We start from the raw sequence: 15,355 nt of genomic DNA on the forward strand, positions 1-15,355 counted from the left end.
AAGTGATTCCTTCCGTCGCGCCCCATCCTAAGGTTTCTTTCCATTCCTTAGTTAGGATTTTATAGTTATTCTCTAGTAATATTAAACTTGCTAAGATAGCAACGTTATCGGCGTAGCCAAAACGAGATCGCTTCCTTCTTAGGCGAGCTATGCCTAGCTTGAAAAAAGGTTTAATATAGAGTATAAACAGAATAGGAGACACGGGTGAGCCTTATAGTAGTCCGTATTCGAGACCGAAGACGTCTCCTACCTCCCTATCAAGCCTTATTCTTGCTCTCCTTCCGGTAACAAAACTTGAGACCCAGCGTACGAGGTTCTCCGGCCATCCTTGTTCGTAGAGGCGTCGGACCAGTCGTCCTGGGAGCACGGTATCGAAAGCCCCTTTTATATCGAGCGTAAGTATAGAGGTAACTAGGCCTCTTTACCAGGCGCACTCGATATCGTGGATGGCCGCTGCGATGAGGTCGCTATAAGAGCGAAGAGGGAGTGCTCCAAACTGTTAATCGTGCAAAACACGGTATTTAACTACGATCTAGGCAAGTCGTCTGGCGATAAGTCTCTCCAAGCCTTTTCCGAGGACGGCCAAGAGCGTAATTGGCCTATAGGAGCGCGGGAGTATCTTATCTCTTTTTCCCGGTTTTGCTAGGATCACGAGAGTTACTTCTTTAAAACAAGTAGGATGCTAACCCTCGCATATACACCCGCTATAAAGTAGGAGGACAATATCCTCGATAACTAGCCATGTGACGGAAACTATATGTACCCACAACTACCTAAATGCAGTAGAGGGATCTCTCTTTTGTATATGGCGCAACGGTACAATTCCGAATTCTGTCACCATGCTATTTTCAAAGTAGTCGTAGTGATTCCGTCGGTCCCAGGAGTCGTGTTTCCTGCGGTAAGAACCGAAGACCGTACCTCGTCCTTCGTAACCTGCGGGAAAGGAAGCGTAGCTTGCCTTTGTAAGATTGGGCTTTCTGTTGGTATGTCCTCGGAGATTGCAGCGTTTCTAAGGAGGACGCGGGTAAATAAGTCGCGCTTCTCTTTTAGCTATAAGACAAGCGTATCTTAGTTATCTACATCTCGGAGTGGCGGGGTCTAAAAGAATCCTGTGGCTTTATACCAACCGACCATTTTAAATATATCTTTACTTAAGGAGGCTAAGGAGATCTTATCTTTCCAAAAGGCATCCTTGGAGCGTTTAAACTCGTAGAGAAAGTCCTATTTTAGAGCTTTGACCTCCTCTTCTTCCCATTAGTAGTTCACTCCGGCTGCGCAGAGTCTTATTAATATCGCTCGCTTACTCGCATAGGCTCGGTATTTACGTATATAGCTTTTGCTCCAGTATAGTCTCCCTATACCTTTCCCGAGCGTGCGCTTTGTGGAAGCCATAAGTGCTTTAATAAAACAGTCCGTAAGTTATTATGCTAGGAGATCTAAAGACTATGGGTCTTGGATGTTGCTTGCAGTGCGGCGCATGGGTTGTAAGTTGCGTTTAATGATGCCGAGGAAAAGCTCCCCGTCCATCGTGTCGAGCCGAAACCTTCCCGGGGTCTGGCTGGGTGAATCGATCAGGGCCAAGGGGACCCGGGTAAGCAGAGATTCGTGGTCTGATGTCGTATATAGTGACGTTTCTATGCTGGTGGAAGCCCCATGGAGGTTGCTGGACGCCCAGCATAAATCTAGGGTGTTGCCGCCTTTGTGCGTGGGTTCACCTATAGGTGACATTAGGACAAGGCTAGCGGCTTCTGCCCATTCTACTAGGTTTTCAGCGTCCGGGGAACTCGTGGCCTCGGGCTACCACGTCCAATAGTATAAATTAAAATCCCCCGCAATCAGTACTCGATCCTCAGGTTTAGGTTACCAGGCCGCTAGGATGTTCCTGAGAGCCTGGCCAGATCGCAGAGAGCCACGAGGGGCGTTATACACGTTAATAACTATAAGGACCTCCTTCGTTCCTAAGAGGAGTCGTAAGAAGAGCAGGTCTATAGATAGATCGGGTAAAGGCCGTATTTATACGCCTCGTACCCCAGTTCCTCTACGGAGGTAGGTAAGTACCCTAGGACGGTCTTCGGTCTAGTTATCTACTAGGGTGAAAGTCTCAAAACCTAGGTAGTGTCTTATAAGCCTCCTCTCCTCCGAACGGATAGACGGCTCTTATATTAAGAGTATATCGATCTAGGCTACGTAAGCCAGGTTCAGTGCTATTTCGTAGGCGGATGCCCGCCTACCCACATTCGCTTACATAATTTACAGGGTTTTAAAAGGCTATATTCTTCTTTTATATCTCATTCGCCGGGGTACAGTCCATCGCTTATTCTTCTTCACGGGAATATCGATGCGACTACTAGGTCGTATTTCTCCACAATCTTTCTCCCTCAGCTCGGATAGCCCGTAGCTAAGCCTTATCCCTCCTCTGGACTACCCCCTTTACCACTTTGGGTTAGATAGGGCAAGTCGCATCGAAGGCGGCGTGAGGCCCGTTACACGACGGGCATTTAAAGTGGCAGTCGCAGCCATCGTGACCCTCAGTGCCGCCGCAGGGTGCCCGGTGTTGATCAGTTATGTAGGAAGGAGAGCTACACTTGAGGCATCTCTTCCTTCTGGTGCACGTTCGTTCGCTATAAAAACCGCCGTAGTAGAGATATTAAGGAGACCTCTTCTCCTTCGGGAACTGCAGGTTTATAAAAACGCTAGCCCCCATCAAACGGAGGCGTCTTGGTAGTTACCTTACAGCTTCCGCCTTAAACCAGGCTATCACCGTACCTAGCCTTTCGACTTCGTCCTTCCTAGAGAAGTATATTTTTTCAGGCTTGAGTTTCGTCGAGACCTGGATCTCTTCAAGGAGCTCCTCGGTCGTAATTTCCAGCTCAGTATTAGTTACCAAACAATGCCTAGTATAAGGGACGTTTACGATATAGGCTCGGATCCAGGTATCGCGTTGCTCGATCGCTTATGCTTAGAGAAGGGCAGCGATCTATTTTCTGTTCTCTAGCAGGACTTTTACACCATCCATTAACGAAGATAGGAGTACTAATCCTATCTTAACATAGTCGATCCCCTTAAGGGCTTCTCGGGCTTAGGGACTTAGCCTTTCCCGAACGAAGATGTATATATCGTAGGCTTTCTCGTTCCGAAGCGGGCTTTCAGGCGATAAACGCGCAAAGACGTATAGATCCTTTAAGGCCGCCCGGTTTGTAGCTTATTTTGCAGCTTATTTGGCTAGCGTTAGTTCATCCTATCTTCTAGACAGTAGCTGGCTCGCCGCCGCCGCGTATAAGCGGACTAGGGGCGGCTGGTTCTGGGTTATGTGCGAGGGATGCCCCTGGGAACTCAGGTCAGTCTCGCTAGGCCCTATGCTAATAGCGTGCATAGACCTTGCTAGACCACGTTAATACCGGTTTGAATGCTGTTTCTCCTCCTGAAGCTCTCTCTCCAAGGATTCGATCTTCGTCAAACAGTCTTTCAAAAACTATCCCCTCTCGGCGTCCCGACGTAAGAGGTCCTAGATAAGATTCGAAAGCTTGTTGATCTCGTCTTTAAGCTCAGAGTTGTCCTGGTGGTTAACCTGCTCAACCACTCTGACCTTTGCAGTCGGCTTCCGGACTCGTCCCGACCGCCGAGATATACCGGCGTCCTCGTGAACCGTGATCGATGGCCCTATATCTAGGGAGACCGCCATGGTCGTGGAATTCAGCTCGTATGGGCTGATGTTGAGAGATGATAGTGCAGTGGGCCGTAGCCCTCTATAACCTTAACAATTACTAACAGTGGGTACCTTTCGAGGTATGTGTTCAATCTGTGTGAGGTGCTGTTTGGTCGACGTGTGGACTTGGACTGTGGTGTGTTTGGTACCTCAGACATTCACGTGACTGAAAGAGTGCCTGGTGTTCTGACCCCCGTCATCACGGGCCCGTGGCCCCGTGAAGAGAGAAATATGGGGCAGTGGCGGTGGGAGTGGAAAGGGAATTGCCCAGGCAGCTTGGAAAGGACAAAATCCTTTACCTTGACTAAAGCACGATTATCTACGGAGCGATTACGGAGTCCGGGAGCAATTCCCGCCCGTCATTATTCAGTGCGACTGGATAATCACTAAAATGTTCTGTGATTGGGGAACTAGCCGTGAGATTGTAACGGGGATGGCCAGAACAGAGGACCCCGACCGTGCAAAGACCCCAAGCTCTAACCGTCCAGGGATAGGGCTACTAAGGATTCAAAATTTTCACGATGCCCTCATTTAGGCAAGCGGGTCTTTTTTGTGTCAGACACGCTACCTAAGATAAGGGACTCGGAACCCCACGATCTTTTTCCTTTTTCATCAAGGTAGTAACACCTACCTTAGGTTGTCTCACTATCCATACCTGTCTCTCAAATCATGAGGCATACAAATCCGCAATCAATTTGATATTTCTCTTTAACCCTGTGCATCTCACCGTCCATGTAGTATCGTCGAGCAGCATAACACTCGTTCGCAACCTCCGCGTAGTGAGGTAAGTCGCGTCCCATGGGACCCGCTGCGCATCCGCTGCCGCCCTCGAGCAGTCTTCCGCCTTTGCGCACCTTGGCCCAGCTCACCGAAGCCGATATCGCCGCCGCTCTACAGAACCTGTCCATCATCTACTGCCCCTTGGCCGTCTCCGTCGCCTTTCAGCTTACCCCCGAAACACAAAAGTTCGCTCACCATGACTCATCTCTCGCCGACTCTGGCTACGTGTCAGAGACAGACGATGACCATGAGGAGATTGACGGCCTCGACCATCACATTGCCGCTCTCAAGGTAGACGTCTTTGAGCGCAATTGCGCCGAGCGCTGGTTGACTGGCTTTATTGCCAGAGCCGAGGCTCTCTCTTGCTTCGAATCCGAGGATGCCTGTCAGCACGCACTGGACCAGGCTTCTTGCGTCCTCGACTCTTTCTTCGCCGCCCCACCAGACGACGATGCCTCGGCCGAAAAGGATCAGGATTACACGCGCGATTTCGCGTTCCAACTCTCGCTCCTCGGGCCACCATCAGCGAGTGTTCCCGTCACCGTCCGACTCAATGATAGGTTGGCAGGCACAAACTCGGCTGACTCTGACGATGTCGGTCTCCAGAGCTGGGGCGCCTCCATCGTCCTGTCGGAAATCATGTGTGCCTCGCCGGAGCGCTTTGGTCTTTCTCAACCTCGACTGAGTGTTTCGCCACGCATCATTGAGCTCGGCGCCGGCACGGGGCTTGTGAGTCTCATGCTCGGCAAAATGCTGCCTCACTTGGGAGCATCTAGTCCAACCATCGTCGCTACTGATTACCACCCGGCCGTGCTTGAGAACCTGCGGGCCAATGTCGCCCTCAACTTCCCAACCGCCCAGCCGACCCACGTGGTGCAGACCGCCAGTCTCGACTGGGCAGCGCCTGTCCTAGATGCACCTCTCCATGTTCCCGCCGATATCATCATCGCGACCGACGTCATCTACGCACCGGAGCATGCCCTCTGGCTGCGTGACTGCGCGACTTGCTTGCTCGCAGATTCTGGTGTGTTCTGGCTCCTTGTCACAGTGCGGCGCAACGGCCGCTTCAACGGCGTTAGCGACAGCGTCGAGTCCGCTTTCACGGCTAGCGACAGTCCCAACCGGTCAGACGGCAAGAGACTGGCCATCCTGGAATCAGAGGAACTGCAGAAACGGAGCGGAGTCGGACGAGGGGATGAGAGTGGCTACAAGCTCCTCCGGATTGGATGGGCCTGAACGATTAAACGGATCGTCCTGGGGCGTTGAGATGAGACACGAATTCTTCACGAATAGACTAAAGAGACTACATAGATGATAGACGGACTGGACGACACGAGCCTCATAGACATCAACTGCACAAATAGCGTAACTACACCAGCATTCAAAGGGCGGATAGAGTATAGATCATTAGAGCGGCAAATCACTATTTACGTGCCTACAGGATACTGAGCTAAGGTATTGTGAGTGGCATTTCCACGAGACGGGGCCATGACCAAGTTGGCTGCATACAACAAGATGCAATTCACACACGGCAGAGATGTGGCAGAACGCTTCTTTCACACGGAAGTGGTGATAGACAAATACCATCAGATAGGTAACGAGCATAAACCGTGCCAAGACAGTTGCAGCTCACTGACTGCCTAAAGTTGGGACCGCCCAATTTCCGTATTACATAGTGATTACGAGGCCACTTAAACTTGCTTGATTCCACGGATCATCTCAATCTCAATCGCATGCAGTTGCCAATGATGCCCCTAGTCGAGATTGTTCTCCCCCTGGGGCTGGTGCCGCGCTGCGGGATTCGGCCCTTGAACACACCGTCACGCCGGTGCCATGCGGCGAGCCAACCCCCCGGGCCCATGCCGAACCAAATAAATTCCAGACCATCCAACAAAAAGGAACCTGCCAAGGAATCTTATCCGTATACGGAGTAGGGTACTGCCATTTAGGTACAGATACATCGCTGCGGACTGGGAAGGGAAATTCGTAGGGCACCCGGAGAAGTCGGGTGAGGTGCCAGCCATAGGGGTCCACATCGGAGTCGGGGCCCCGGGCCCAGAAAAATTATTGACGCAGTGCTACCCGACGCGAACGCGTCCCACACGCGATCGACTCATTGGCAGTGCAACTTTCCCGCAGCATCCTGCTTGCCCTCCCATCACGACTCAATTCTTTGCTTGCCTTTGCCGCCCATAACAGCATACAGATTCTTCTTCGCCCGTAGTCATGCCTCGAGGTAGACCCTCGTCTAAGCTTACGAAGCAAGGTAAGAAGAATTTCCATCCGCCAAAGCATATTCTCTACCTAGCTCTGTCCTGTCTCTCCATGCGTTCCCAATCCCATCCTGATGCGCCCTCATTGACGCTCAAAAACTTTGGTAGACCTTCCCTATGACGCGATCAGTAAAATCGTAGCGCATACCATCGACCCCGATACCGCGCTCGTATCCCTCACTGTTCTCGCCAAAGGCTCCCGTCTAGACGTTTCCGAATGGGATGTCCAGGAGCATCGACCGACTTTACTGTACGACTACTGGACCAGTTTCCGTGGCAAGACGCGCCAAGACGTTCTAGGAATCGGAGAGCTTTACCACCCCTTCCGTCTGTTACGTCACCGTCGTGTTCGGGGGCAGTGGCAAGTACTGGTGCAATGGCTTGGATACACAAACGAAGGGGAGGATGTCTCTTGGGAGCCAGTCGTGAAAATGCGCGCCGATGCGCCGGATGTGTTGACAGACTACTGCGGCTACGTGAACGATGAGAGTGTGAATGCTGCCCTCCTTGGACCCATGGCACGTGGAGATGCAAATGGCGAGGTAGAGGGCCTATCAAACGAGACCAAGCCTCAAGTCGCAACTCCTGCGGCCGCACGACACTCGGCAAAGAGGAAGAGGGACAGTCTAGTCGAGCAGCCTGAAATTCCCAGCGAGAAATGGCGACGCTGTAAGTTCCTCTTGATCGCAACGAACCGTGGTTCATCAAACATTGGCTGACTCAAAGCGTAGCATCCAGACATGATTCAACACCAGCCACAAAGGTTCCCTTGCCCAGATCCTCGACATCGGCATCCAAGCGCAGACAATCGCAAGTCCCTCAAGACGTCTTCCAGTCGCAGACAATTCCCAGATCAACCGTTTCGACCCGAAAGCAATCCAAGCTACCGACAGACGATATCAAGCATGCCGGAGCGTCTCCCGCACCATCACAACCCCTGGCCCGGCGAAAGAGCACGCGAGGAGCCTCCGTTGAGCCCGCAGCATCTATTGACGCTGAGCGCCTCAGCCCTGCGGACGTTCCCCGCACCATGCTGTGGTTCATGGACGACTTCACTGTGGGCGACATGCAGAAGGTCTGCCGCTTCATCGACGAGCACTGCACAGGTAAACTGCGTCTACCTCTGTACAGCGGTGGTGACTGGGACGGGAAGGCTGCTAGCGGTAGATGGGAGGATGTTTTCATGGTAAGCCCGCTTGGGAGGCTGGGCAGGTATGACAATGAGTACGAGAAAGAGGAGTGATCACAATCACCTTCTGGCAATGCGTGCAAAAGGCAAGCAGTTTTCCGGCGTTTTCCAGCGGCTGGGCAGGCGGTCCATCATTGTGGTTTAGGGGGGGAGGGAAGCACTCGCATGTCGAGCTTGTCGGAGCCGCTTCAGCCACCTTCAAGGAAAATATGTTCATCTACTTAGCAAGGTCGGCACCTAGCAAAGGACACGCCAGCCTTTCCATGACTCATGACGAATTTCCTGCAAACTTCCATTTCTATCCTCATCGACTACTTGTTGTGCAATCACTCGTCATGCCACTGGCGTCAATGACGACAAAGTAGTAGGGCATCCTGTTCACGGCAATCAGGAGGATGAGTGGTTCACCAAACACGGCCGTCCAGGTTTCTATTTGCGTATTGAGGGATTGGTTGGTGGGCGCTAAAAGTCTACCAATCCTCCCAAATCTTTTGGCAACACCTTCAGCGTTTCACGCCGGCATTCACGCGCCGCTTCACCCCCCCTCCCCGGTGGCTGACGGCACAGTCAGAAGTCCTTCACCGACGACAGCAATCGGCAGGATGGCATCAACCACATCATTGCGCCACCGTGCCAACTCGGACAAAGCAACACTCTCTGAAGGTATGCATCAGTCTTTCCAGCTCACCGGGCGGTTTGAGGAATCTTCTCCATCAAGGCTAGCGCTTGTTTGCCAACCGACCTTCACCGCCGCATTACCTCATTACTAGGCACATCAAAGGTGATTTATGTTTTGCAGAGGATGCATCCTTGGCTAGCCTCTTGATTCTGGGAGTCATTTTCTCACAACACCCAGATGATACAGAAGTAGTTTGCTAGATCAATTGCCTTTGCTTCTTTGACAAATCTCGCCGCCTTGAGGCGCGTACCGAACAGCCCGCCTTTACTTCCACCCGAATTCGCGAACTTTGAGTGAAAGGCCGCACCTGTCACCTGAACAGCTTTCCACTCCAGTGAGACACTGAGTCTATACACCAGGCACTCCAGAATGAGGTAGAGTGATTGACTACAGGCTCAGGGACGGCTGGTTGCCAAGGCTAAAGCAGAAGTATATTTAACAATAGGTTCATATCTCGGCATTTTTTTTTGGGGGGGGGGGGAGTTTCAAGGACTATGTCCATATAGCGCAGTTCCAAACCACCATCACCTACTTCTGAATTTGTTCTAGTCAATTCACCCAAAATGGCCCACATCAAAAAACTTGCGTTGATTCCAACGGGCGGCACTATCGGCACTTTGGCCGAGAACATTTATAACAACTACGACTACGGATCTGATGGAAACGGACGTTACGCCACACTCGAAGAACTGCGCAGCAGAACCGACCTAAGTAAGCTCGAGAAAGCCCTCAAGAAGGAGATCCAAATCGAGCACTTCAAACCCATCGACAGCACCGCGATGACCCCCAAGTTATGGTTCGACCTGGCCCGAAGATGTGATGACCTCAGCCAGGCCTCGGAAATTGATGGAATCGTCATCAGTCATGGAACAGCAACTATGGAAGAGACTGCGTTCGCTCTGTCTTTGGTTCTACGACTGAGGGTGCCAATTATCATTACGGGTTCCATGCGCCCATTGAATGGGATGTCTTCCGATGCAATGGCCAACCTTACCGCCGCATTCCACGTAGCAGCCCACAAGTATAAGGAGGAACAGCCAGGTGTTTTGGTGGTCGTCAACAACGAAATACACCTCCCGATACATGTCAAAAAGACTCATGTCTCGACGCTCAACACTTTCAAATCGCCGAACTTCGCCCCTATCGGCCAAGTCGGGAGTGATGGAGTCAAGTTTCTCCAGGAACCGAAGTGGACTTCCGAATCTGAATTTGATCGCAAAGCTCTGTTAATATTCCCACGCGTTGATATTGTGACCAGCTACTGTGGCGCCGACGAAACGCTGATCGATTTTTTAGTCGGGTCCGGAGCGAAGGGGATCGTGTTGGAAGGGTTTCCGCCTGGGTTGGGAACCCCGCAGCAGATAAAGGGCCTTGTAAATGCAATTTCGAAGGACGTAATTGTTGTTCAGGCAGCATCTGCTGATGGCGAGGTTATCAATAGCGCCGACCATCAAAAGTTGGACATCATTGCTGCTGGTTTTCTTACCTCCAAGCGGGCCAGGATTCTATTAGGCTTCTGTCTTGCTAACAGATTTGCCAAAGAGGACATTGCGGCGATTTTCAAAAAGTTTCAATAGCATTTTAGTAGGTTCGTATTCTCCAGGGTGCCGGCTCATAATAATGGGACAAGATCTGCGTACTAGGTTCTCTCCAGATCACAGACTCGTGCTCGGCGAGATTCCTCGCAATCCCACAGTAGTTAGTTTTTGAGATTCTAGATTTATGCAAGAGAAGTAGCATTAAGTTCATATCAAATCTGACAATAGACGTTGGGACTGCCCTAAGAAGCAAAGACCCAAGGGCATGCTACTCTCACTCGGGTATTTCGGCATTAATATGGCTTCGATCGATATTGAATTACTTCAGACTACGCGCAGTACGTACACCTTGATTTAACCCGAAGAAAACAAACTCGTAATTTTCTTTCTATCTTGGTCCTCCCTACATCAGATCTGTTATCAATTGATCTAGAAAAGTAGTTCACAGCCTGAGTGAGATTTCAGGAATGCCAATGATTCATCCGGCAGAACACTCGTCGCTCTTTGCCACCACACCAGACTGCACCCGATGAAATCATGATATATGACATAAGCATTCCGTGTGCAGTCCTAGTCCTGGTCTCATCCCTGGAACAGACATTTCGCTCAGATGAGTAGAAGACCATTTAGGCCCCCTTCCCGAAGCTTTCTTTGAGTGCTGATCTCGGTTCATCTGAAATACTACGCATTCCCTAGTACCATGTGTCACAATTATGTCCTTCGAAAAACACTTTCCTCTCACAACCTGGGTTATCTCTTAAAACTGTGCTATGAAACCAAGGTGGCATTTAGCACGTTCATGCGTGATACTGACAAGGTGAACAGCACACAGTTACGCACAGGTACCCGCCCATCAAACCTGAGACGGCATTCTTCTCAGCGGCCCGGCCTCATACCCCGACGCCTTCCTTGCCCATTGTCCAGAGCAAGCATACCTATGCAGGCAACGCTTCACTGTAATTACTTAAAGTTTTCAAGTCCAAGGACTGGTCGTCTTTCTTGGCTACTAATACCGGGTAATTTTACTCGCATATCAGACTTTTCTCGGCTTACATCGGCGGTCAAGGAGTTAACTACTCCCGGGCTTTCGCCTCCTCGTCAGGATTAATATGTTGCCAGCAACCCGGATGATGAAGACTACGGCTTGCGGAGACTCAGTGAATATGCAAAAGTCCATGAACTCTGCGAGGTGACCCGAGTCAATGAAGTCAAACCCGGGCTTGACGCGGACGTTCAAATCAAGAACTTTGAGTCCATCGACAGCACTACCTTATGATAACTTCCAAATTTGGTACGACATTGGTCAGAAGTACGAAGAGCTATCTTAAGAACCAAGCATTAGGGCCATCATTATTACTCACGGAACGGCAAACCTTGAAGACACTGCCTTCAACCTGTCGATGCTCCCGAGACTGAGGATCTCAGTCATCATCGCTGTGTCCATGAACCCTTTGTGAGGAACGTCCTCGGATGCAACCGCCGCGTTCCGCGTGGCTGCCGCCTTTGACGAGGGGCCAAATTACACAATCTCCCATCCTGTTACGGCCAGCTAGTCGTAGTGTTAGTTTGCAGAAGTTGAGGCTGCGGAACTGGTAACAGTAATCGTAGTCGTGGAATAGTTTCAAGGAAACTGTATCTATCAATCGTAAGGTAAGGTAAGGCATCGGTGATCAATCGTAGTCTTATCAAGGTGATAGCTGAAAGCGGATGTTAATCCTGATACAAAGTTAATTGCTGAAGAAGCTATTGGAAAGTCTGTCCTAGAGCCCAGCTCGAGTCCATCCTTATATACAAGTCCGATCCTAACTGAACAGTGTTGAACAGTCCCCTTTGTCTGGATATGTTGGATATGCCGAATATCCAACATATCCTTGACTCGGTTGGATATGTCCTATATCTAACATATCCTTATCCCTTATCATATCTCTTATCATCACGTGACTTGTACCATAGTTCTTCCGTTCCTGGGGTTTCCCCAATGTTCCGTCCCGTCCTGCATATATGATGCGCCGTAGCCGCCAGGCGTCAGCGGGGCACGCCCTGGTCTCATGTTGGGTCATAACACATCCTGCCGCATCTCGATTTTGAATTAAACACGGCACTGGAAGGTAACAGAATGCGCTGGAATTTACTTGAAAGGTATTACGTATTACAATTACACATTCACTTACGTATAACGTGCATGATAAGCGAGCGGATCGCTCAACAGCGACCGCCACATCTTTTTCTTTCCAACACATATCCATCCACCACAATGATACAGTCATCAAACAAAGAAGCTAGTATAATTCTAGCAGTTCAAGCTATCGAAAAAACACCAAATTTGAGTATTAAAGATGCAGCTCGGATCTACTCAGTGCCATTTTCAACCTTGCGCACCCGTATTAATAGAAGAACTTCGCGACTTGAAACCGTACCAAACTCACGGAATTTGACGTTGCTCGAAGAGGATACGCTAGTTGAGTATATTCTCGACCTGGATTCCCGATTATTCCCTCCTCGGATCAGTGGTGAAGAAGAAATGGCTAATCGACTGCTCGCCGACCGCGACGCGCCCCCAGTTGGGAAGCGCTGGGCTTCGAACTTCGTCAAGCGACACCCACAGCTCCGGACGCGCTTTTTTCGCAAGTATGACTACAAGAGGGCCCAATGCGAAGATCCAGACGCGATAAACGCGTGGTTTCGCCTTATAGCGAACACAATCGCGAAGTACGGCATCGTAGACTCCGATATCTACAACTTTAATAAGACTGGGTTTATGATGGGCCAGATTGCATCCGGAATGGTTGTCACGAGTGCTGAAAGGCGTTCAAACACGAAAATGACGCAGCCTGGCAATCGTGAATGGGTTACAGTCATTCAGGCCATCAGTTCGTCAGGCTACAGCGTTCCGCCGTACATCATCGTCGCAGGCCAATATCACCTCTCCACCTGGTACACAGAAACAGGTCTCCCACGCGACTGGGTCATTGCAACGTCTGAAAACGGATGGACAACAAATGAAAGAGGCCTAGACTGGCTCCAGTACTTTGATCGGCATACAAAACCGCGTGCAACTGGTAGATATCGCCTCCTCGTCGTTGATGGGCATGAAAGTCACCACTCTGCGGACTTTGAGATATATTGCAAGGAAAACAATATCATCACACTCTGCATGCCGGCCCATTCGTCTCATCTACTTCAGCCCTTAGACGTTGGGTGCTTTGGGCCACTAAAGACGGCTTATGGTCGACAAATTGAGGATAAGATGCGCCGGGGTAATACGCATATTACGAAGGAGGACTTCTTCCCTGCATTTCGCAACGCTTTCACGCAAGCCCTAACGGTTAAAACCATCCAGGGAGGTTTTAGAGGGGCCGGGCTTGTTCTGTTAAGTGCTGAAAGTGTGCTTTCGAAGCTGGATGTGAAGTTACACACTCCAACGCCCCCAGGGTCTCTCCCAGCAACACCCCCAGCGTGGACTTCTCAGACACCAAACAACCCAACAGAGGCAAATTCTCAGTCAACTTTGATTAAAGATCGAATCTTAAATCATCCAAATAGCTCGCCAACACCAGCTAGTAACGCAGTTGACCATATCCTCAAAGGGACACTAGCTATGATGCATCGTAATGCTCTTCTAGAGGCTGAGAATAAAACCCTTCGGGAGGAGAATAATCTACTTAGCCGACGGCGGAGATCTAAGAAAACTCGTCTCAGGCAAGGAGGGAGCCTTAATATAGCTGAGGCAGATGACCTTCAATCACAGAGAGAGGCTACAGCTCAGATTGAGGAGGAAACGCGCCGGAGTAGTGGCCGTCGGCCGAGGACGGAAACAGGTCAACGGCGATGTGGCGTCTGCGGGAACACTGGACACAATGCGCGCACATGTCCATTTCAGAGAGAAATGTCTAGAGAAGAGGATTATGGGTAGTTTCAATTAATTAAACTTTGTTGATGTTGATCAAGATTTACATACGTGGAGTGGTTGCTGTCGAGCGATCCGCTCGCTTGTCCGATCCGCTCGCTTATCATGCACGTTATGCTTATTTATTATGATATGATTAATAAGCAATGGAATATTCTAGTGGGGCATTTCATGCCTATATAAAGGCATCTTTTACCTACTTAGACCTTTCGTTAAGCAAGCAACTTCTTATATAGTAATCCAACTATATACTCTCTTTATATTTATCAACCTCTTTTACATACGCTTAACTACCCCTATATTCATATATTCTTGCTTCTATATGAATATTCACCTTTTATTCTGTTATAAGAATACTACCATTTACCTCTTAAAGCTATCGTGCCAGAATTTCCTCTATGCTAGCCTTTCCTAAGACTATCTTAGTTATTATGCTTAATATTAACGTATAATACCTTTAATATTTAAACCGCAGCGCAATCCACGCCGCCGAGCGGTAGACTGTAGCCTTAGCGACGTAATACGTCCTCTTAAGTGCTAATATATTGATATATTATCGTCCCCCTCCTTAATCGGCAGCTATACTAATATTTATTGATTTTTTAAAGTTGGCGACCCCTAAATATATGGCAACCTAATTAATAACTTATTACCCGAGCTATTATAAGAAATATAACTACTACCCTACTATTAACCCTATTACCCTACGAACTAAGATTCTACCTTAGCCGCTATTTCCCTAATAGAACCGACTTAAGAAACCAGATGGTTATAACGGAACTAGGGCACCAGTGGGAACTAGTGATGGATAGAACACATAGTAGCTCACGAGCAAGATTTGGAGGACGTCAGGATACGACGTGTACTATATAGTATATAGCTAGAGCCTGCGACCCTTCACGCTACATACCCTCCAGGAGGTCTGCCGCAAGGGCGGCTGCGCCCTTGCCGCCATGGCGTTAAATAGGACAACAACAACAACAATAATAGAACCGACTCCCTCTAACCTACTACTTTACCCCGACTCTCGCCTACCCGTAGCGGCCCTTATCCGGATAACGAGTACCTTAAGTCTATGCTTTACCTTATGCGCCGTTTCCTAAGGGCAATATAAAATACCTAACGTAGTATTCTCCTTTATATCTCACTAGATTATAGCCTCTTATTCTCTAATAAAGGATACTAAGACCCTTAGTAGCCTATTATAGAGCATTTTAATAATACTCTTAAGCTTATTTAATAGGTTATTAGGACCAACGAAAGGTTAATAACCGTCCTCCTCT

The 15,355-nt window shown here is 49.5% G+C and overlaps 3 protein-coding genes across 3 annotated transcripts; all 3 read left to right on the forward strand.

The window, feature by feature from the left end:
- The first annotated feature begins 4,018 nt into the window (after nucleotides 1-4,018).
- On the forward strand, nucleotides 4,019-6,100 carry BDP81DRAFT_441464 (methyltransferase). The gene has a single exon (XM_060591595.1). The coding sequence runs from the start codon at nucleotides 4,505-4,507 to the stop codon at nucleotides 5,720-5,722; it is 1,218 nt and encodes a 405-aa protein (XP_060438327.1). The 5' UTR covers nucleotides 4,019-4,504; the 3' UTR covers nucleotides 5,723-6,100.
- Nucleotides 6,101-6,712: 612 nt separating this feature from the next.
- BDP81DRAFT_466089 (uncharacterized protein) lies at nucleotides 6,713-8,002 on the forward strand (the record flags this gene model as incomplete). The annotated part of the gene is made up of 3 exons (XM_060594355.1): nucleotides 6,713-6,752; nucleotides 6,868-7,428; nucleotides 7,491-8,002. The coding sequence occupies 3 exons, from the start codon at nucleotides 6,713-6,715 to the stop codon at nucleotides 8,000-8,002; spliced, it is 1,113 nt and encodes a 370-aa protein (XP_060438328.1).
- Nucleotides 8,003-9,313: 1,311 nt separating this feature from the next.
- Nucleotides 9,314-10,326, forward strand: BDP81DRAFT_441467 (Asparaginase/glutaminase). The gene has a single exon (XM_060591596.1). The coding sequence runs from the start codon at nucleotides 9,407-9,409 to the stop codon at nucleotides 10,202-10,204; it is 798 nt and encodes a 265-aa protein (XP_060438329.1). The 5' UTR covers nucleotides 9,314-9,406; the 3' UTR covers nucleotides 10,205-10,326.
- Nucleotides 10,327-15,355: the final 5,029 nt, after the last annotated feature.

The sequence above is a fragment of the Colletotrichum phormii genome (assembly GCF_030913505.1).
Source record: "Colletotrichum phormii strain CBS 102054 chromosome Unknown BDP81scaffold_36, whole genome shotgun sequence".
NCBI lineage: Eukaryota > Fungi > Ascomycota > Sordariomycetes > Glomerellales > Glomerellaceae > Colletotrichum > Colletotrichum phormii.

Coding starts and splice junctions, on each gene's coding strand:
- BDP81DRAFT_441467 (XM_060591596.1), top strand. CDS start 9,407: ATGACCCCCAAGTTATGGTTCGACCTGGCCCGAAGATGTGATGACCTC.
- BDP81DRAFT_441464 (XM_060591595.1), top strand. CDS start 4,505: ATGGGACCCGCTGCGCATCCGCTGCCGCCCTCGAGCAGTCTTCCGCCT.